Genomic DNA, 22,387 nt, shown 5'->3' on the forward strand with positions numbered 1-22,387 from the left:
ATACAAAATGGTTTAGGCTTTTCAGTTGGATTCAAGTTACTAGAAATCTAATATAGGGTTAGGGATGATATTATTGTTTTTAACTCACTTAGTTCGGAGTCGGGTCAAGTTTTAAATTTCGAGTTTGGATAAGTGCAATTTTAGCCTCGATCTGCCCGTTATCATTCCTACTTGGAAGAAACAATAAGAAGAATAGACCCAATGAAAGTTTGTTCGATTTTAAGAGAAAGATGGAGACCAAAAAAATTGTAAGCAAAATGTATAAAACATATTTAGATATCAATGTTTGTCAATGAACTTAGTTAAGGATAAAAGATTATATTGTTATTGAGTGTGGATCCACTTACTTCAAGAATAAATTTTTAAACTTACTATTCATTCTTGTCATCAATTCTATGGACATCTAATGATTTAAATCTATTCACTCAACAATGAGAAGACATCCACTTACTCCAAGAACTGATAACTAGAAGTAAGTGGATCCCTCTTCATTGTTGTTGGATTTATATAATCCACCTCATATAGTAAGATCATCATTTTATTGTTGTTTTATATTCTTGTATTTTGTTTACTTGTTTTATGTCTCATTGTAGTCTTCAAAACTATATATAAGTTATTATGTTTTCTCCATCAATATATTATACCAGCATACAAGCAGATAGGACTGGTAATGGAAATTAATTAATTCAAGATGCATTCCAAACTAAACTCATTATTTAACTCCATAAATTTAGTTTATAATTCAACCAGTCAAATTTGAGAACAAAATTAAGTTTGTTACATAAAAGAGTGAAATTTGAACTAAAAATTAAGTTCATTAAATTAAATAAATGAGTCGAACTTGAGTCAAATATAATTTCATGTTATGATTCAATTATATATAGATGTGTGTATATATATATATATATATATATATGAATATTATATAAATTAAATATAATCAACATTCGAGTTGACGAACTGAATCAATCAAACTAACGAGTTGAACTACAAAGTTCGAGAACTCTTGACGAACCAAATCAATTCGAACTAACAAATCAAATCGAATAGTTCATGAATTTCAGTCGAATTGAACTTGAATTGGAAACGTATCTCATTTCAAACTTAATCATGTTTGGAGCCAAACATGTTCTTATTAAGTGTTTCGACTAAGTTCAACTCTTTGGCAAAAGTGTGAAGCAGGTATAAACCACAAGACACATCACCTATATATCATAACTTTTTGTTATAGTTGAAAGTGTATAAAAACATTTTGCATGATAAGAGTTCCATTATTTGCATAATTAATATGTACATCAATACTATATTTTTTCGGTCTTTCACACTTGTTCATATATGGGGAAAAACAGTTTCCTATTTTCCCCACACAAAAACTTCACATCGTGAGAGTTAGTGGGTTATAGTTATCGAGTTTGCAACACATATATTAAATAATTATCGAGTTTGCATAAAAAAAACTTCACATTGTTGAGATGTCTTCTCTATTGGACTGTTTGTTCTTAAGTGGAAGATATTATTTACATTCTTTAATGTGAAGAAGGAAGGGAGCAAAAGAAAGACATGTAGTGTTATGTTTGACATAATTAAGGAATCTATGGAGACCCTCATCTTGCTCATATAAGCATAGTATTATGCACTATTCGGTTTGCATAGGCCGAGAAAAACTTGTATAGAGACATATATAACATGTCATATTTATAGATAGATATATTTATGATTTTTAGTGGTATCATTTATGACTAAATTTTAACAAAAAATGGACTTAATATGTTGTCAAGATTTATTAGTTGTTTTTACATACATACGTTTTCACACAAGTTTGTTTTTCTCTTTAGTATTTAAGAATAAAGATGGTGACACGTAACAAAAAAAACCTTTAATGACCAAGATTTCATATTATTTTTCAATAAATAATAAATAATTTTTTTAAAAGAATTTTCTCCCCATAGGGAATATTGCCAAGCAAAACCGTTTGCTCTTGGATATCCCTACTGCTTTTTAAAATTAATCCGGCGGATACATATAACTCAGAGGAATATGTAAGTGATTCATATAGGGCATCTTTTTCTTTTACCAAGGGTTCTACCAATTGATATGTTTCCACAAATAATTGAAATTCAATTTCTTGATCTGTATCTGCAATTTTTGGAAACTTATAAAGTTCCTCTGTTAAGCTCCGATCAATGAACCTACAAAACCCTTCAAATTGTATCTGATTCAACCCGGGTATGGTAGCCATTTCCTCATTCCCACCCCCAAGTATTTTTAATTTCCAGTACTGAACTCTCATGGGATGAGTTAAAAGTGCTACCGTGCATACCATATATATTTTGAAGCTCTATTTGACTACTTTTTTACATGTTAGCATGCTGAAACAAAGTAATAGCTTTTGAAGAAGATGAATGAGAATAATGCTTAGAAAAATACAAAGCTGTAGTTTAGTAGAAACATAAATATGCATCCCTGCATGAAAGACTACACTAAAATTCTTTGAAAAAATACAAAGGAAATAATATCTAGTAAACATTTTCTGTAATTGGCCCTTCTCCTAGTTACACATTTTCTTTATCTTACATTGCTAGTGTGACATTGAAACAAATCTAACAAGTATGCTACAGAAAATTTGAGTTAATACAAAAGGGAATGGCCCTTTAAATGGTAAATAAGGAAGCACATTTTCAGCTATACCCACCATAAGGGATAAGATAAGAGTGTCGATCTGTTATTCCAAATTCTGTCTCAGATCAATTATATTATGTAACGTCAATTAAAAAAAATTAAATATTCATAATTTTATCAGTTTTGTTTCATTATGATTGGTCAGAGACGTGGTTGGTGACATGGTTGGGGACAGTAGATCCCATCCTCACTAGAAAGGGTACAAATTTCACTTTTACCTTTACCTCCATGAACATTATTGTAGAAAATGGGCAAAGGGTATTATTATATTAACCATTGTTATCATATTTTTCCATTAACACTGCATATTAAATTCACCATATGAGATGCTATGATCATATTAAAAAAAATCTTGTAATAATTAGAAAATAGTGAACCATGTATATATACTCATTTGGTAATGAAGTTATAAAGTTAACCCATAATACATGAGACATTATGGTCACACCAATATGGTTGAGGCCAATATATACTAGGTTCTATCCTTGTTATTAGGCCCAAGTTATAAAGTTAACCCATAATACATGAGACATATGTCTATACACATATATTTGTATATCTTTTATTACTACAAATATTTACAAGGCCTCATTTTTATTTGATTCTCATTTAAAACTAGAGATTATAAAGTAACAAACAACCTTACTGTCATGTCAAAATTAAGTCTCATTTATATTTATGTAATTGTCTCATATACTCGAGCCAAATTATAGCAACCCCACTTTATCATAAATAAAAGCCTTGTAATAATTATAATGTAAAAAACAATTAGATATCGAAACCATATAAACTGTTATTTTGATAGCATAACTGCATGTGGAGGAGATTGTGATCTGGAAGGGTTCTTGGAGATTTTGAATTGGGTTTAAGTTTAATGGGTAAAATAAGAGAGAAGAGTAGGTGTAAATGTTAAAAGGAAGAGGAGGAATATGTGATAATAAGGGTGAAGATATGATAAAAATCTAATAATACATATACTTAGATAAATGATTTTTTGTGTTTAATCAAATGTATTTCCCTTACATTATTCTTAAGGATATATCATTTTTTTAGGTGTGTATAAGTTCTTCATAACAAGTGTTACTAGTATTAAGATTTTTTTGAATTTGTAATACCAAAACCTTTCACCAGTAGGGAATGAGGATCACATGTTCCCATTCATGTCTCACTTTATGTACCAAACCAACTAATGAGGCAGTACAGACATCAAAAATGGTTATCAGTGTCCACACTCTTACCTACTTATGGGTACTCATGGGGCTAATGAATTTTTAATCCACAAATAATTTTGTGGGTATAAGTTAAAAAATATAATACGTATAAAATATTTAATTAAAAAAATTAAATATGTGGGCACCATGATAATTATTATGATATTCATTTTCACTCATTAATAAGACATTATTGTAGGTATTGGTTGAGTATCTATAAGTGTGAATATTTTTGTCAATCAACCCTTGGTTATTATCAAATGAATGATTACCAAATTAATTGGAGAATTTTTTATTACTATTCAATTCTAACAAAATAGGAAAGTAACAAATTTGAAAGAAAAATAAGTGAAATTGGTAATATAATATTGGATTGATTGAAATTATTGTTATGATTATAATCATAATTAAACAATTTTAAAAGGGGACATGTGACAAATTAACAGAAATGTTAAAAAATAATTTCGATTTAAGTATATGAGATAAGAAAGATTTTGAAAAGTCAACAGAACTAATGGAGCATAATGTTAATGTTTAGTCTAATAAATCAAATAATCATTAAGAAAATAATTTAATGCATTTCTCATTATTTATTCAGTCACAAAATATGTAATTTAGAAACATTTTTAAAAGTTAGTATTATGCTTTTATCTATCAAACGGTTCTATTAATTCACTGATTTATTAAAAAAACTACCAAAAAACGTACAAGCTTGTGTTGTCCAATAATGACAATAACTATTAAGATTGAACTTGTAGAATCAAACATGTACCACTTGAACCACTGTCTGTTAGTGAACTTAGAGATTTGATGAAACTAAATCAGAAACCAACCTTGACAAAACTAGGGGTGGCAATATGGGCTTGGCCCGATGGGCCAGCCGTTCGGATAGCTATTTTTAGCGGGCCGGACTGAGGATTTTAGCCCAAAAACTCATATTCAGCCCGTTTTAGTAGCCCGTTTTTAGAAGGGCCGGGCCGGGCCGGGCTAGCCCGACAGGCCATTGTTAAAAAATAAAAAAACTAAAGTGTATGGTTTCTTCTTTAGAATTTACAAGTTTTAAGCTAAGATATTATGTTGTTATTGTAATATTGTAGACTTATATTTGTGATTTTTTGTTTTAAAAGACATTTATCAAGTTTGTTGATTATTTTTTGTCTAAAAGTTTTAATTATGTAAATTTTGGAGCGGGAAACAGGCCAGCCCGTCAGCCCTGCAAAATATGGATCGGGCTGGCATTTTGAGCCATTTTAAAAATACGGGCCGGGCCAGCCCTTATTTTGGCGGGCCAAAGGCGGGCTGGGCTGGGCCGGCCCACATTGCCACCCCTAGACAAAACTTGCATCAATCGTGGAAAATTGCAACTCATTACATAAATTTGGTTGATATATCAATCAATCCCTTGATTTGTGGTATGAATAATATTTTCTGTTATAGTAATAGTGTGACTATTAAAAAAAGTAGATAATTATCTTGTGTTTGACTATTAATTTGTTTTCTTCTTACACTATCAGTATATTCAAAGTATTTGAATATTTTTTTTTTCTTTTTTTATTAGTATTTGATTCATATGATAACTAAAAGTCATGTGTGATAAGATATTAAAACATAAAAGTTAAGCTTGAATAGTCACATCATTAAAGAAAATATTAATGATATAAATTTTTTGGTCCATACATTAATGATATAACGAAAACACTAACGTGGCATCCCATGAAAACATGTCACAGAACCTAATTCCATTTACAATGTAAAAAAAAAAAAAAAAAAACATATTCCATCTCAGATAACACCCAGAAAAACCAAAAGATCAATAGTTCGATTCCTGAGAGAGTGACATTTGTTAGGAAAGCAGTCACGCAACTCCAAGAAGATTAGTTCCTTACTTAAAAGGGTGAGAGAATACTCTTAGTAGTACAAAAAAAACATAAAAATTGATAACAAAAAATTCAATATGAACATACAAATATTACAAATAGCATTCCTGTTTGGAAATACTGGTTTACTTAATTAAATAGACATAATGTGTCATATTTAGCTAAATATATTTACAAGGAAGATAAGCAAAATCACCAATTCTCTATACAGAACATTCTAGTGGTGATCACAAAAATAAATTTAGAAGAACTTAGATCTAAATGCCTTATATATTACAAAAGAACATGGCTCTTTACACATACCAAACTTTCTCAAGAACACAAGGTTACTGCATTTTCCTCAAACTACTCAAAATATATTATTTCTGGTTAAATCATTTATATAAGCAGTGACACTTAACTTAAGCTCCTTTATGTACACTTCTCTGAATGATGTTTAAGCAACAGCAGTGATGCCGGAATTCTGGCGATCCCTGTTGAGGCAATCAAATCCTTCTACTCTAACTGCAGCTGGTTTAAGGCCAAAATTCATCCTAACACATCCACCTTTACGAGATGCTGAAGCCGGAGAGGGTAAACCGGATGGTGATATAGGAGAATGATTTTCATCTCCAAATCGAGCATCCTGGATTATTGGATTAGCGGCCCGGACAGGAGGAGATCCGCAAAAATATGGAGGAGATGAAGCTACCTGATTTGCAATTTCATCTCCATGACTCTCCTGTTGAATTCAAGGTTCAATTAATAAACTAAAATCAAGAATCAAAGAACATTCATAAAATCAAAATCGAAATTTACGGAAAGACTACTACATTGCATTCAGCCAAAACAAAAATTAAGAAAATGAGATATATCAAAGCTTTCTTCCCAAAGAAAAGAGGCATTTATCATATTGAAAATTCATACATGGTATGATAGTAATGTCTAGAAATGAATTCTAAATTTATGGTTAGACTACATCACTTTCAGTCGAAAAATACTATAAGTTGAGATATATATCAAAACTTGTGACCCCAAAGAAAGCATTTATCATATTATTAGTAATGTCTAGTAATGAAATCATGAACTAGTAATGCAGTAATAAAATTATTCCACTTGAAAATTCTTAATATACCTACTAGGTTTAATATAATCTAAGATCACTTGTAATGAAGTCATAACTCACCTTCTTGAAAATAATGTCAAGTAGATCTGCCCCGGCTTTTGAATCAGATCCCTCAGCTTGTTGACTACAAGAAATCGAAACACATGAAAAGATTTAAAACACGAAAATGTCATAAAAACTTAAATGGCAGCAACGGGTTCTAAGATTTACTTCAAATGCCATCTTAAGGGCCTAATAGCCATGTTAGATAAAACCCCGACTCGGCGTGGCTTAGGGCAAATGACTGTCTCCCTCTGATCTGCAAGGTTAACAGAGCCTCTCATCTCTTCACAGGCTGCGAAGGCGTTCTGCTGAAAACTGTAACAGTTCATCTTCAAAATTGGTTTTATTCCACAGTAGAACGCCTAAACACATAAAACATAACAAACATATAAACTTACAAAATGTTAAAATATAAACAAAAAGATAGTGCTTTGATTTACTTACAGAAATCCTAATTATTTACAATGAGATTCTGAGCATATTATTAAAAAAATGACACCCCAAGTTTAAATTTGCTATCATTTACATTTATCTTAATCAATCCAATGAATAAAAAATAAAAATTTAACAGAAAAAAGGTTAAATTAGTTACATAATTTCCTAAACACATTTCACTATTTCCAATTTTCCAGAACCTAAAGATAAGGAATAGTCATATGCATAAATCAACAGCAGATCTGATCTCAAACCTTCAAAAATATCCAAACTTTATTCTGGGTCAATAAATTCAGCAAAAAATTCAACATTTAATAATTTAAGTTACCCATCTAAAAAGGGTTTTCATTATACTATTCAATTACTGGAAAAAACCAAACTTTTAGGAAAACAAACGACAAAGGAATGAAGATCAAACATTTGACCAGATCTGTCTAAGAAAACATGCTATGTTTGTCATTTGAAGAAACTATGTTGTTAGAAAATGGGTCAGATCTGGAACTAAAAACAAAAAAATTAAGAAAAAAAACATAAACATGTTGGAGAAAGAAACCTTTGAGGGAATCCTGTGAAAGAAGAAATCAAAGGAATTTGCAGCAACGAGGAAGAAGAGGAAGGAAACACTGAAAGCTGAATTTTCGATTTATAGTAAAGTAACCTCATACGACGTCGTTTTTACTACTTGCATTTTCATTTATTTCTTACCTATTGTGTAAGAAATCTTTACATTGATGCTGCATCATTTATTATTCAAAATTTATCATCACAAATATATATATACAAATGAGTAATGAATAACACATTAACTTTATATATATCTTTGTATAATCAATACATAAATTTTACACTTATTATTAATTAATAGATAATCAATTTTGTAAATATAAGTTTAGGGTTTGATTTCAAATAAATAAATTAAATGAGTAAGTCTTACCATTGACCTATATAAATATTACAATTTTAGCTAAAGAAAAAATGAATGTATAAACAATGTAAAGGTTTTATGAATTGTTGATATATTATCTATTATTTATGTTTAATTATCATTAACCCTTCAAATAATGAATGATGTAATTAATTTATGGGAATGAAGTATCTCCTTGTATAAGGAGATAAGTTATCTCCTCCTGCCAGTAAAATCATGACATGTGTCATGTTTCATCATTTTCAATAAAACTATTTAAAAAAATAAACAAAATAGCATACATGTCATATTTTTATACATTATTCTCTTAATTTATATATCTTTATCCTTAAAACAGAATGCAAAAGTTACCAAATGTAATTGTTTGTTAATTATGGTACTCAATGTTTATTTTAGAGTTAACTACTTTTAGTTGAAAAATAGTAAAGTAGAGAGTTAACTACTTTTAATTGTAAAATAGTAAAGTAGAGAGTTAACTATTTTTATTTTAATTGAAAAATACTACGTTAGCAAAAAAAAATTATGTTTGTGTAAAAAGTAAAAAAGTCATCCCCAAATTTCTTCGTCTCAATGTTTTCTCACACCAACTCTCTTATTAATAGAAATGGAATTGAAATAATAATTCCATATCCTCTATTATATAATTATTAATTCAATTCTATTTAGGCTTTCACCAAATTACTAGTTTTACTCAGGTTGAATCTACCATTCTTCTTTCTATTTTCTAACTTATTTGAATTCTAAAAGAAAAAAAATAAAGAAAAGAGGTTAATCATAGATATTTGATTGGATCTTGAATCTTTTTCACCCCTTCCTGCATATGATTGCTCTTATTTTAAGTTATATCCTACAATTACAATCACAATACTATAGTTTTGGAATCTCCGCAATAACGTTGTGATTGCAACTATATTAATTATATTTTTTCACAATTTTCAACATAAATGAAATCTGTATTGTTAAGATTATAACTTTGCTTTGTTGTCTTTACCTTCTACTCCCCTTTTCACGATTGCCACTATAACCTAAGCTTAATTAGGTACATTAAGTAGGGAAATTAAAAGCTAAAAATAAGATAAGCAAACTTATATTAGGTAATCCAAGATAAAATATGAGCTAGTTGGATAAAATTTAACTTAACCACAATAATGGGTGTTTAACTATACATAATGAAAACAACTTAAGCTACATAAAAAGATATGGCAAATGAAACTCTATCATTGATGAAAATACATGAGTTTCCACACTTCTTCCCTTCAAACAATCATAAATAAATATTTTTAATTAAGTTTTTTATACGTGTGACAAGAATCGAATGCATCATACTTAAGAAATGAATGAATCTATCAAATATATTTTTCTACTCATAGAAGTTTTCTTTTTCTTTCTTAAAAGACACCCATGAACAAAAGTAACATTTTGAAAGTCAAAGGGATATGAGTTAGTGGAGGCCATCTTGGTCTATATGGGTATCTAGTTCATAATTCATGTTTTTTTCCCTTCAAAATTTAGAAATTCTTTGATTTAGATTAACTAGATATAATCAAACATTCCACTCATTCATGTTCCAACTTCCTCCCTCATTCCATGTTTCACTCAATAAAACATTTCACATAAAAAAATGTAACAAATCAATCTTAACATTATTGTCATTCTCATGTGCCACCATCATTGACAATTCAACCCCATGACAAGTATCTTGTTTTCTTCCATGTTTGGGGTTGGAAAGGGAAATGATAGTGATGTGGAGTGGGAATTCAAATGACAAAGTGATGGGTCCAAGTTGTTAAATGATTATAAGCAATTTTATAAACTAGTTGAAGATCATAACATGAGAAATTTTATAGATAGTAAACCCTAAAAAAAGTCAACATTTTTCTCTATTAAAGGTATATTTTTAAAATCATATTTATTGAATTTAATCCTTATTTAAAAGGAAATAGTTAGCAAAACCATTAGAATTATGAGACTTGCTGATGACTAGCCTAAGGGAATTAAGAATTACAAAAGAAGCAAATTAATATAAAATTCAAGTCTAACATTGGTGATATGTTAAACATAATATTTCCCTAGATGAAATTACGTTTTCCTTCCCCTAAAATTATTATATGTTTTTTGAAGTATAATAATGAAGGGTTTTGGTAACATAATATGTAATCACCCCTTTTTCGTTACAACCCCTATGACTATCAATAAGGAACAAAAAATGATAGATTTATTGGGGGAAATGTATATATGAAATACAAAATTATATATTTAATTTTCAATCGAAGAAAAACTTGTGTGAAGACGTATGTATGTAGAAATAATTAATAAAATTTTGACAACATATTAAAAATTTAATTCTAATAAAACTTAGTCATGAATAATAGTACAAAAAACATAAATACACTCTGTCTTCAAATATAAATATAACATGTTCTATATAATTCATAAAGCTTTTCTCTTTCAACCATCTTCTAAGGAGATAATTGGTGAGGAGAATTTTTCTCTCTCCATTCTTATCTAAACACACCCCCACCAATCACTTATAATGCTTTGGTCTAGTGGTGAATGGCACTGCTAGATTCTCGAGATAACCAAAAAGTTAATGATTCGATTCCTGAGAGCGACACTTGTTGGGAGGGACACTCATACATCTCAAAATGGAAAGTGAATTGAGATACTTACCAAAAGGTGAGGAAATATCCTAGTACCAAAAAAAACCCCACCAACCCACTCATTCAACTAAAATATCATCCTTTAACTCTTCCAACTCACTACACCCATTCTTCAACAACACAACGCCCTCACTAAATCCCTTCTCTCCCAATCACTAATTCACCCTACTCCATTTATCACCGCACAAGCATATGCAATTGTGAATTGCATCCAAGCCCACAAAGCAAAAATGGCTTCAATACATGGTTTAAGATTTTCTTTTCTTGATCAAGTTAGGTTCTGCTGTTCAGTCACAAACTATAATTTTTGTCTTGAACACGTTAGAAAATGGTACAATTTTGTGTTTCTTCAATGCAAATGTGAGCTAATTCAGTTGCCATACTAAACATTGACATAAAAATTACTATACAATAACCAGATTAGTTCCAAACTTATACACAGAAGAAATGGGTGCAAGCTAAATTATGAAGAAATGGGTGCAAGCTAAATTACTTTGGGATAAAGTAATATATGGGAGCAATATAAAATTTTCATTACATTTAGATTCAAAAAGATTAAAAAAAAAACACCAAAAAGGGTGTTGGTCTAGTGATGTAAGGCCTCACTAGATATACAAAAAGACCAAAAGGTCAATGGTTCGATTCCCATGATCGAAAATTGTTGGAAGGGGCAGCCACGTATCCCAAAAGGGATTAGTTCTTTACCCATAAGGTGAGGGGATACCCTTGGTAGTACCAAAAAAAGATAAAAACAACAGCAAACAGTAGAATTTCAACTTAGTAGCAGACATCAATCATGGCAAAAGAAAACCAAATTTGGTAGCAGAGTCAGACATAAATAATAATAGTAAAAAAACAATTGCTGCATTTGATTTGGTTAGTGACTTAGTGTTCACAACCATAGAGTTAAGAGCTCAATTTTAGTCCATTTTCTTGCCTTAATTGTGTTCCTTTATCTCCTCCTTTTCAAAATCTTCAAGGTCTTTAACTGCCACTTCCACTTTTAGCTCCTTCAATAAGAGCTCAATTTGTGCTTGTCTTGAAATGATATCCTTGATGACACCACAAAGAGCTTCATGCTTATTCTCCAGTGACTTCCTAGAAAAGAGGCAATAACAAAGATTAATGACTAAAAAGTAAATAAAATAAGGCCAACGAAAAAATTGCAATAGTAAATTTATGACAAGTTCTTACTTCCTTTTAAATGTCTTGGATAGTTGATCTATTCCTTCCTTAAAACTATCCAATTCAGCACGTGAATTTTCATTTTGCATGATGGTAGCATTACTTTCCATAGAATAAGCAAAGTTGATGGCATCAACATAAGTATGTATAGATATCTGAAGAGAGAATGAAAAGAGTGCAAACAAATTAATAAAAAATTGTGAGAATTAAATAAACGCAATGTTAAAAATTATACTTGCCTCCATTTCTCGTCTCTGACTTACTAAAACACTAACTTTCTCCTCCTCTATAGTTTTGAGTAGGTCCCAAAAGAACATATTCTCCAAATACTCAGCCAAACTTATAGATGTAGTAGTATCATCATCGAGGCTTTCGTCATCCTCTATAACTGTATCAGCTTTACCATTAAGACTTTCATCATCTTCCTTAACAGTTAGATCAGTGTCTATAGCTGGTAAACTCTCCTTGCTTTCTTTTGTCATATTATGGTCTTAAGCTCCCCTGTTACAGTAAAATCAGTAAAATAGGACCTGAGTATGAGTATTGACTAGTTCTACAAGCTTCGGCGCAATGATAAGATTGTTTTCCCCGTGGCCTGAAAGTAATGGATTCAAATCATGGAAATAGAAACTTCGCTTACAAGGGTAAGGTTGTGTATATCTAGTTATCTACCCTCCATAAACCCCACTAACTTGGTTAATGAAAAACTAAAGCAACCAAATAGTCCTTGAAGATGTCCTCCATAGGACAGTCTTGTCCCTGAAAAAGAGTCTTCAAATAGTCTTAAAAATATATTTTTTATGAGACAATTTGGTGTCTCAAAATTTTCTCAGTGAGATAAGTTAATTGGACTAAATTGGTGTTGTCAGGATTTGTAGAAACCAACTTGTCTCATAGAATAAAACTTTAGGGACTATGACAACTGCTTTTCAGGACCAAATTGTCCATAGACAAAATTTTCAAGGACTATTTTGAAACTTCATTTGTTTTAGGAATAAAGGCATTGTTCGATCCATATAGCCGACCTCATCTACTTGGATAAAAGCTTGGTTGTTGCTGTAGTATTTGTTTAAGGGACAGACTACATTTAATTAAGCAAAAAATTTAGGTCAATCCCTAAAACGGACTATGTAATGTACGAAAATAAGTTAGTAGGTTAGCAGAGTTTTCTATTGTATCAATCTATCCATGTGTGATTCATGTTGAAGCATATACTCGGGTGCAGGGCGAACGATTTCAAAACGGACTCTCGATTCATTAGACAGAGAAGATCAGGACTAAATTGAGACTTCACTCTTTTTAAAACTCCTTTTTTGTTTTAGGTTTCATTTCCCTCATATATATCAACTGCACTTTCTTTCAACCATGGTGATTTGTCATCAATACTATTTTCTCGGTGAAACATGAGAATTAAAACAATAACAATTATAATGATTGGAAATTAAGTAGCTAGATTAAAAACATTGCATCAAAACCAATAACCCTAACAATCAAAAAGCAATTTGTAGCCATAAAATAAGAACATTAAAAGAAAATAGAGAACGAAATTAGAGAGTAGTGAACGTACTGCACTGGGTGACGAGTTTTTCTGATGCGAAATGAGTGTGGTGTGGTTGAAGAGGTTGAGTTAGCAATGAGACTGCGCAATACGCTGTCGTTTTGCTTCTTTTGGGTTCACTGTTTACGTTTTGTGAAAAAGGGAGATGCAATATATTAGGGGCAATTATAAAAAATACAAAAGAATACAAATTTGGTTGGATAATACCCTTCACCATTTGCTCATTATATTACACCAGTGTCTAGAAGTGTCTGCTGATTAATATTACATAGTATGATGTATTCAATTTTTATATACTTTATTTTTAAAATTAGAATGTATTTGTTATAATTTTTATGTATTTATGATAATGTTCAATTTAATGTGAAAAATATAGTTAATTAATATGTTGGTGATGTTTATTTATGATTATATGATTTTTTTGAAAAAATTAAATAATGTGAAGGGCAAAATAGGAAATGGAAATTAAATACACTATGTTTTGCCTTTATATATAATATAGATATATAGTATAGATGTTAGCATTTCTATCCTAGTAGTCAAATACTACATATGATTTAAACTCACTCATTAATACAGTGGTATAATAATTCAAGTGACTCAGTACTTAAATTATATATCGTTGAAATTAAATATTTATATATATTATATTATTGGAAAACTAATAAAGAATATGACAAATAATTTTATTTACGCAATTTGTTAAAATAATATGTGTGACTATGTTTCATAATTATAAACAAAGGTAGTAGTAATGTGTGTTTGCTTCCATGTGACATTTTGATAAAAATTAAGTCATTTTCGTAAAAAGAATATTTAAATGAAATTGATTGTTTGATCGATACGGTTTAAATTAAAATTGGTTGGTATAGTTGATACATTTAAATAAAAATCGGTTGATATGGCCAATTTAGGTCAAGTTTAACTCACGACTAATGTAATTATTTTACTATATCGATATTAATTGGTTGAAGAATATATATTTAAGTTTAAAATTTAATAATAAAATATTTTCTGACCAATTAGTGAAAATGACACATAAAATATTATACTATTTAGAATAAAAGATATGATCCCACTGATGTTGGGACTAATTTTCAAGTTAAACTTTATAGATTAGTTTAGATAACCATATTTCTTTTCATCAAGCTTCACTTCCACGAACACACTATGAATAGCTAAATCAACTTGTTTATTTTTTATTTATTTAATAGCTTATCTTTAAATGATGTTATTTTAATGACCTAAATTTAACAAGTTTTTACAATAAATTAAATTATTTCTATTTTTTAATATTCATTTGTATAAAAGATTATCTAAAAAAAGGACTTAAAATTATCACATTTAGTTGTCAAAATAACATTTTTAATGACACCAACATTACCTTTTTCCTTAAAAAGGAGCTTGATGCTATCAAACCATCCTCTCTAATGTCATGACTTTGCTCAAGTGACTACTCACTAGGTTTGCCTTTGGGAACCCCTTCATTACAGTTAAGATATGATGACTTCAAGCATACTAGCACTCTCATATATATAATGTGATGAGAAGTGTATACAAGGTCCAAGTATGAATTAGTTGGGAGACGTAGCCACATAATCTGGAAAAAAAAATAATTTCTTATCTAAATGGTAATAAGATACATTTGGTAATAACAAAAATAATCCGAACAAATTGCTATCTAGCTTAGCTCACCAATAATTATTAGCAAATGTGTATAGTTATTATATAGTCTCACCTAAGGCAAATTGTAACCTATCATACTTATTTCGTTCTTTTAGCAAATGTGTATATCATTATATAGTCAGATTTGACCTCATCAATTCTCCCACTAAAATATTTTATGGGAATAGTGGCTCATTATGTAAATATAGTTATTATATAGTCTCACCTAAGGCAAATTGTATATCATTAGTCACGATTCTAAAAAAAAAATGTAAATCAATTATGAATGATGTATTGATAATATAAAAAATTTCACACTATCCGTACATAAATTTTAAATTCATATAAAAATGCTACCCACTACTCATATTAGAGGGAAATAAATTGTGTTAGAATGAGCAACAACCTGTTAATCAACTACCAAATTTTGTCTATCCTTCTCAGAATAATGAAGATCCTCTATCATATTTTTGTGTCTTAATTAGAGATGGCAATAGGACGGAACGAACATGAATAGTGCTTTCCTGTATTTATATCCATACTATTTACGGTACTTGCATGGTAGCGTGTATTTGCGGGTATTCTATGAGTTTTTAAGTTTCAATATATATTTATATATCTTATTACAATTAATACATATAAAATAATTGCTACATAAATAATAAAATTTATATAAATGATAAATTTATCATATGTTTCAATCACTAAAATCATTATAACATAATACAAAATGGATAATATATAATTATAAAATAACAATAAAAATGTAATATATATATAAAATTTAATTAAAAAATAAATTTATAAATATGTGGGTGTCTGCAGAGCGGATATCATGATACCCGCTCCCACCCATAAACTATTTTTACGTGTACCCATTGCCGTTGTGGGTATTTTAGCATGTACCCACAGATATCACTTAATTAAAAAAAATAACTTTTTTAAATTAGTTAATGAAGTATGATTGATTTGAGAACATGAATATCTAAATTTTATGCGATATGAGATTTTTTTCTTCTTTCTAACATGTCCACCAATCCTCTATATCCTTACTCCACTTTCTCCTCCACACGTCTCTCTCTCTGTGCAACCTTAACACTTCAAAGATTCTTTACAACTCTTCGTATTCAACATTATCATTAAACAAAACAAACCCATAACATGTTTTTTTAAATACTACCTTTTTCTTCAAATCTATTACTTCTACACGTTTTACTTTTATATATTTGAGTTAGATTAGCCTTATTTTCCGGATCCTAACAAAAAAACAATATATATATATTTATTAATAAAGTAAAGATTAACTCACCAAAATAATGATTAAAATCCACAAAGCTCTCTCACACATAAAGCTTTATAGCCACTATCACCCCTTTAATGCCTTATTGCTGGTACATTGAATAACTTATAATACTTTTTTAATAATTTGTTTTAAAGCATCTTTCAATATCCTATTCCAATAACATTTATTTTCTTTTTCTTTTTCCTTTTTAGGAATATATATCCTTTTTTTCCTTTGTTTGTGGCAGTCAGAGTCACTTTTGATTTGATTGGTGACGTAATCTGTGTCCTTTAAATCTAAATCTAAGTTTTTGTTTATATATTTATGGGAATTGTATAGAATTCAGGGCTGCATTTGATTTCAAGAAAAGAAGAAGAAAAAGAAGAGAGAGGTAAAGGTAGAAGATTATTATCATCAAGAAGTATGAAGCTAGAAGGTGTAGATCATAAATTGCAAAAGATATTGGATGCTAATATGGATGAAGTTCCAGCTAGAAGACATGCTCGTGAGGCCTTTAAGGATATTCAGCTTGGGATTGACCATATTTTATTTAAGGTATACCCATGTCTTTTATATCTATTATTTTTAATGTTTCTGAATTTAATCGATGGTGAGACTCGGCGCAACAACGAACCAAAAGTAATAGTTAAAATTCTATACATATATATATCTTTGTATCACCCGACTTTTTTATTTGTTAAATTAGAGAGTCTAAATCTTGAAAAATAGTCTCTCCCCTAAACCTATTAGTTGTCTTTTTTTGTTTTTGAAATTGATGAATCTTAGTTTGTTGTTCTTTTTGTTTTTTTTAATTGTCTGATATTGTTCCCTTTGTGATGATTATATGTTTTTCTGTTGTCTTGTCTTTAAGATATTGTAAATTTGCAATAAATTTCTGATAGGCCTATTAATTGGTAAAGTACATGGTAGTTGAGGTTTGAGACTAGGGACATGATAAAACATTGACTCTGAGATTGAGATTGGTGGTAGTAGTTTATACCTGGGACAAACTTTTACACTGTTGCATTTAAGACAACCAATAAAGGGTTGAAACTTGAAAGTGTGAGAGGCTCTGTTGTGGTCATTAAAAGTTATAGTTGAGGTGCAACATTTTTCCATAAGGCTGAGAAAGTGAGTTTATATATAGAATGAATAAATATGTGTTTCATATATAGATATTCAACAAAGTTTTATTTTGATTGTGATACAAATTTCACCTCTATTTTAGTTTAGTTATCGGGTTATGTATAGTAAATTATGGGGCATTATGAGAATCAAACTTGGAACCTCTCACACCTAAAGCAAGAGTCATTCCACTTGACTAAATGCACAATTGTTAAGAAAAGGCTAGTGTATAAGACTCCCCCACATAGTGGACTATGGGGAGGGTAAATAGAAGTACATTGGGTCATTCAAGGCAATATGATAATTGATGGAGATGGAAACCAGAAGATTCAAGGGAGGTGAATGAAATGACAGATGTAGGTAAATTTTACCACACAACTATAAGACCTGCAATGTTATATGGGATTGAATGTTAACAAGAAAACAAATTTCATGTAGCAGAGACGAGAATGTTGCATTGAATTCATGAATACAATAGACAAAATATGATTAGAAAAGAATGCAAGAAGGAAGAAAGTTAAAATAGTTTCTCTCACAGAAAAGATGGTAGAGTCACGCGTTAAGTGGTTTGAGCATATAAGGAGGAGACCGATAAAAGCCATAGAAAAGAATATATCAAATGAAGGTTAGTGCAATTCCTAGAAGAAAAATCATTGATGAAACTATAAGAAAATATTTATAGATTAATGTTATGTCAAAGAACAAGACTAGAGTAATATAACAATGTTCAGTCCATGTAGCCAATTCCACCCGTAAATTAAGTATGGGGTTGTTGTTTATATTCACCATCAGATTATTAGTTGGTTTAGATTATAATGGGTCATAGAGGCCTAACTTTCTTTATACACTTACACACAAAATTTCATGCACTTTTGTACTCAAAATGCAACAGATGCCTTATTTTCAATAGAGTTAGTCATCAAGACATTAAATAAGATAAAAGTGTTCTACAATCTGATGGAACTTACAGTTCAGTGTTTTTTTGGGGGTTATTACTCCTTCATGTTCAACTAATTGAGTTTTTTCCCTCTTATTTTTTTGTCTAACTCTATGAATGTGACCTGCTCATTATTTCTTACTCTTTTTGCATCACATGTACTATTCATCAGCAATGAAATCTATACATTTTTCTTCACCATAACCTTTCAAATCCATCTACTTATTCACAGTTCTATAATCCTGTTTTTGGTATGGACATTTTGGTGCAATGAATGATCATTTTACCTGTTATGATTTGTCACATAAAGTTATTAAAATTTCACTTCCCTTAAATGCTAATATCAATTCCTTTATGCTTTGTTGTTTTGCAGACTCCATGTCATGGACTAAAAATAAAAGAGGTAAGATTAGTCTAAAGTCTAAAACAATTTCATATAATCTATGTTTCTTCTGAGGAGTTACCTCAAAAAATGGAGTTTGGCTTACTTATACTATGAATCATCATCAATGCGACCGTGTTGTTGTCTGATTTTGTTGTTGTTGATGTAATGTGTTATGCAACAGTCATATGAGGTGAACTCAAATGGCATAGAAATCTTCTGCAAAAGTTGGCTTCCTGAGGCATCTAAGCCGAAAGCAGCAGTGTTTTACTGTCACGGTTATGGAGACACTTGCAGTTTTTTCTTTGAAGGCATGTAGCTGATACTAAAACCTTGTATCTATAAGTAACTAAACTCGGTTAATTTGAGGATTTACAACTCAATTGTATGATGTAACTATTTGCAGGAATAGCTAGAAAGCTAGCATCGTCTGGATACGGTGTTTTCGCTATGGATTATCCAGGTTTTGGTCTTTCTGAAGGTCTCCATGGCTATATTCCCAGTTTTGATGAGCTAGTTGACGATGTCATCGAGCATTACTCCAAAATCAGAGGTACTTAAACTCGCATTAACCTGTGTCCTGAAATTCTCATTCATCGTGAAATTCGACAATTATAAATCTGATGAGTTAGTCTTGGTTTCTTCTCCGGGAGGGGATCAAATTCTATATTGTTCCTAGTGGACTATGTAGTTTTACAGTTCCGTCAAGGAATCTAGTAATGCAGAAATTTTACATCTGTTGTATAAACTATTTGCATGAGTTATGTCTTGCAAGGGTCTTAAGGTATTCATAAGGTTGAACTATTTCCACCCTTGTTGGATAAGGCAACTTATTAAGCTTTATGAAAAAGCATTTAACGAGGTCGAAACTTTCGATCACGATTTTCTTCATAGGATGAAGCTTCAATATCTTCTATCTCAGGTTACAGCTAAATTGCACTTGCAATTAGATGTTCTGCAAATATTCTATGCAGGATATTTTTCATTTTGCATTACATTTATTTTCATTATACATTAGAAACAAGTCAAAAAACTCAATACAAAGAGAGTATTGTACTACTATATTCATGCAAAATGTTTGGACTTTTCATTGCAGAAAACCCAGAATTCCATTCTCTTCCCAGCTTCCTATTTGGACAGTCTATGGGTGGAGCTGTTGTGTTAAAGATGCACCTGAAACAACCAAAGGCGTGGGATGGTGCCATTCTGGTTGCACCTATGTGTAAAGTAATCTTCCTTGAACATAATCATATCTAGGAGTTTTGTTTGCCTTTGCTGTGATCTCCTTTTGACTAAAACCTCTGTAGATTGCAGACGACATGGTTCCACCAAAGTGGCTCACTAAGATCCTCATTGGTATGGCTAGCGTTCTTCCGAAGAATAAGTTAGTTCCACAAAAGGATTTAGCAGAGGCAGCCTTCAGAGAGCCGAAGAAGAAGGACCAGGTTTTTGTTCTATAATCCAACATAATTTTATTTTTGTCTGTCATCTAAATTCAAAGATCATCTAAAGATTATACGTATTAACACATCAATTTATGAAACCTAAAGATATGTGCATTATGATATTTTTCCTTCTGCCCCTACCCTATCATTACTCCGGTTTTTGTTCAATCCTGTTCATGTTTTTTTAATCTGAGTAAAGTAATTACTTGAAACATTCTAATCTCTCTGCAGGCAGCCTACAATGTTATTGCATACAAGGATAAACCGCGCTTGCTGACTGCTTTAGAAATGCTTAAAACTACTGAGGAAATAGAACGGCGATTGGAAGAAGTATGTTCTAATCTTTTGACTTATCCACCTTTTCTTGTTAAATGTCTAAACTAAGTGCACCCGTATGCTCTAACCTTCTCCTTGGATTCCTGAACTCCTTTCGAATAGTTTTCATATTCATGATTAGTTTGGTCAGGGTGTAAAGATAGGGTTGAATAATGCATGGATGACTTTTCAATACAACTCTACAAATAAAATTTCCTGGCTAGACTCAGATTAGCGAGGTCTAATGTGACTTCCGGATATCAAGGGCCTTAAACAATAAAAAACAAAACAATAGTTTTCTTTACCTAAAGCAAGCTCTTGAAGCTTAACAGGAAATTCTGTTTTGCTTCACTCAAAGCTATACTCTCATGTTTTCTTCTGCCTAATCCTCTTGTAAATTTTTATGTGTAGCAGGATAGCTTCTTTTGCTTTCCTTTGTTGTGAATTTGGGTAAAGGACATAGGTTCAAATCATGATAACATGTCCTTGATGAACTAAAAAATATCAGAAGTTTACCCGGGAAAGATGTTGGGGTAGGACAAATTTCATCCAAAACAAGTTCATTAGTTGAAACTAATCATATCAAATCTAAACTAAAAGTGCTCTAAAACCCAAAAAATGTTCTAGTGAAGACCCTTAAATTTCAAGATGTTTAAGAATCATAGAAAAGCCATGTCTTGGAGTAACAACATATAGAAATAGTGATCCTTTTAGGACTTTTTGTGCTTTGGCTTTGAGACACCACCCTACTGATTTATAAATATATATATATTTGCATGCTTCTAAGTTCGAAAAACACAGCATGTAGTACTTTGTATCCTTCATCTCACCAAACATGAACCAACTATAGCTCTTGACACCTAACACGCTTGAATATTTCCAAGATTTGAATCTATTATTTCCGAGTCACAAGATTATACATTACCGTTGCGTCAAAGATCATTCATATAATATTGTTTTTAGTCTTTTGAGAATAGTGTAATGAAGTTTATTTATCTTCACATGTAATGGCTATGATTACAGGTCTCTCTGCCATTATTAATCCTTCATGGAGAAGCTGATACCGTGACTGATCCATCAGTGAGCAAGGCCTTGTATGAAAAAGCTAATTGTTCAAACAAGACTCTTAAGCTATACAAAGATGCTTATCATTCTCTTCTTGAGGGTGAGCCTGATGAAATAATAATTCAAGTTTTTGATGACATTATTTCTTGGCTTGATAAGCATAGTTTGAAAGTTGAAACATAGTTATTCTTCATCTTAATAGTGATTATTTTTTATATCTCTTGATTCAAAAAGAAGAATATTCAGATTGTTTTAGTGAAGGAATAAAAATAAATAAATGTTGCTTATGCAGAAGTGGCTTATATTTGTTATTTACATTTTAGCAGAGGTAGTCTTGTGTGAATAAAATATATATTCTTTTACATAAATGAAATGAAGATAGTGTTGGTAAAAAAATGGTTTTATTATGCTTGCTTTGGTTAAGTTTGGTTGAAATTTGTAAGAGTTGCCAATGAATCTCCTTTAATTTGTTAGAAATAGTTTAAATGTGATTG

The 22,387-nt window shown here is 30.5% G+C and overlaps 3 protein-coding genes across 7 annotated transcripts; 1 reads left to right on the forward strand and 2 right to left on the reverse strand.

Annotated features, from left to right (window-relative positions):
- Nucleotides 5,825-8,018, reverse strand: LOC109334982. The gene is made up of 4 exons (XM_019570994.1): nt 7,903-8,018; nt 7,083-7,276; nt 6,933-6,996; nt 5,825-6,488 (listed from the first exon to the last, which is right to left on the reverse strand). Exons 2-4 carry the CDS (start codon nt 7,241-7,243, stop codon nt 6,204-6,206), a joined length of 510 nt encoding a protein of 169 aa, XP_019426539.1. The 5' UTR covers nt 7,244-7,276; nt 7,903-8,018; the 3' UTR covers nt 5,825-6,203.
- LOC109336489 lies at nt 11,675-13,833 on the reverse strand. Of its 2 annotated transcripts, none has more exons than XM_019573112.1 (4): nt 13,687-13,833; nt 12,359-12,620; nt 12,129-12,274; nt 11,675-12,032 (listed from the first exon to the last, which is right to left on the reverse strand). In XM_019573112.1, the coding sequence occupies exons 2-4, from the start codon at nt 12,599-12,601 to the stop codon at nt 11,873-11,875; spliced, it is 549 nt and encodes a 182-aa protein (XP_019428657.1). In that variant the 5' UTR covers nt 12,602-12,620; nt 13,687-13,833; the 3' UTR covers nt 11,675-11,872. The 2 variants fall into 2 exon arrangements, with proteins under 2 accessions (XP_019428657.1, XP_019428658.1); XM_019573113.1 differs by having other exon boundaries at nt 12,359-12,623.
- LOC109336488 (caffeoylshikimate esterase-like) lies at nt 16,634-22,107 on the forward strand. 4 transcript variants are annotated; one of them, XM_019573107.1, is made up of 9 exons: nt 16,634-16,733; nt 16,964-17,179; nt 19,060-19,089; nt 19,253-19,379; nt 19,475-19,621; nt 20,165-20,295; nt 20,376-20,513; nt 20,745-20,843; nt 21,852-22,107. In XM_019573107.1, exons 1-9 carry the CDS (start codon nt 16,659-16,661, stop codon nt 22,074-22,076), a joined length of 1,188 nt encoding a protein of 395 aa, XP_019428652.1. In that variant the 5' UTR covers nt 16,634-16,658; the 3' UTR covers nt 22,077-22,107. The 4 variants fall into 4 exon arrangements, with proteins under 4 accessions (XP_019428652.1, XP_019428654.1, XP_019428653.1 ...); XM_019573109.1 differs by lacking the exon at nt 16,634-16,733 and adding an exon at nt 16,877-16,895 and having other exon boundaries at nt 16,971-17,179; XM_019573108.1 differs by lacking the exon at nt 16,634-16,733 and adding an exon at nt 16,879-16,895.

This window comes from Lupinus angustifolius, chromosome LG20, assembly GCF_001865875.1.
Source record: "Lupinus angustifolius cultivar Tanjil chromosome LG20, LupAngTanjil_v1.0, whole genome shotgun sequence".
Lineage (NCBI taxonomy): Eukaryota > Viridiplantae > Streptophyta > Magnoliopsida > Fabales > Fabaceae > Lupinus > Lupinus angustifolius.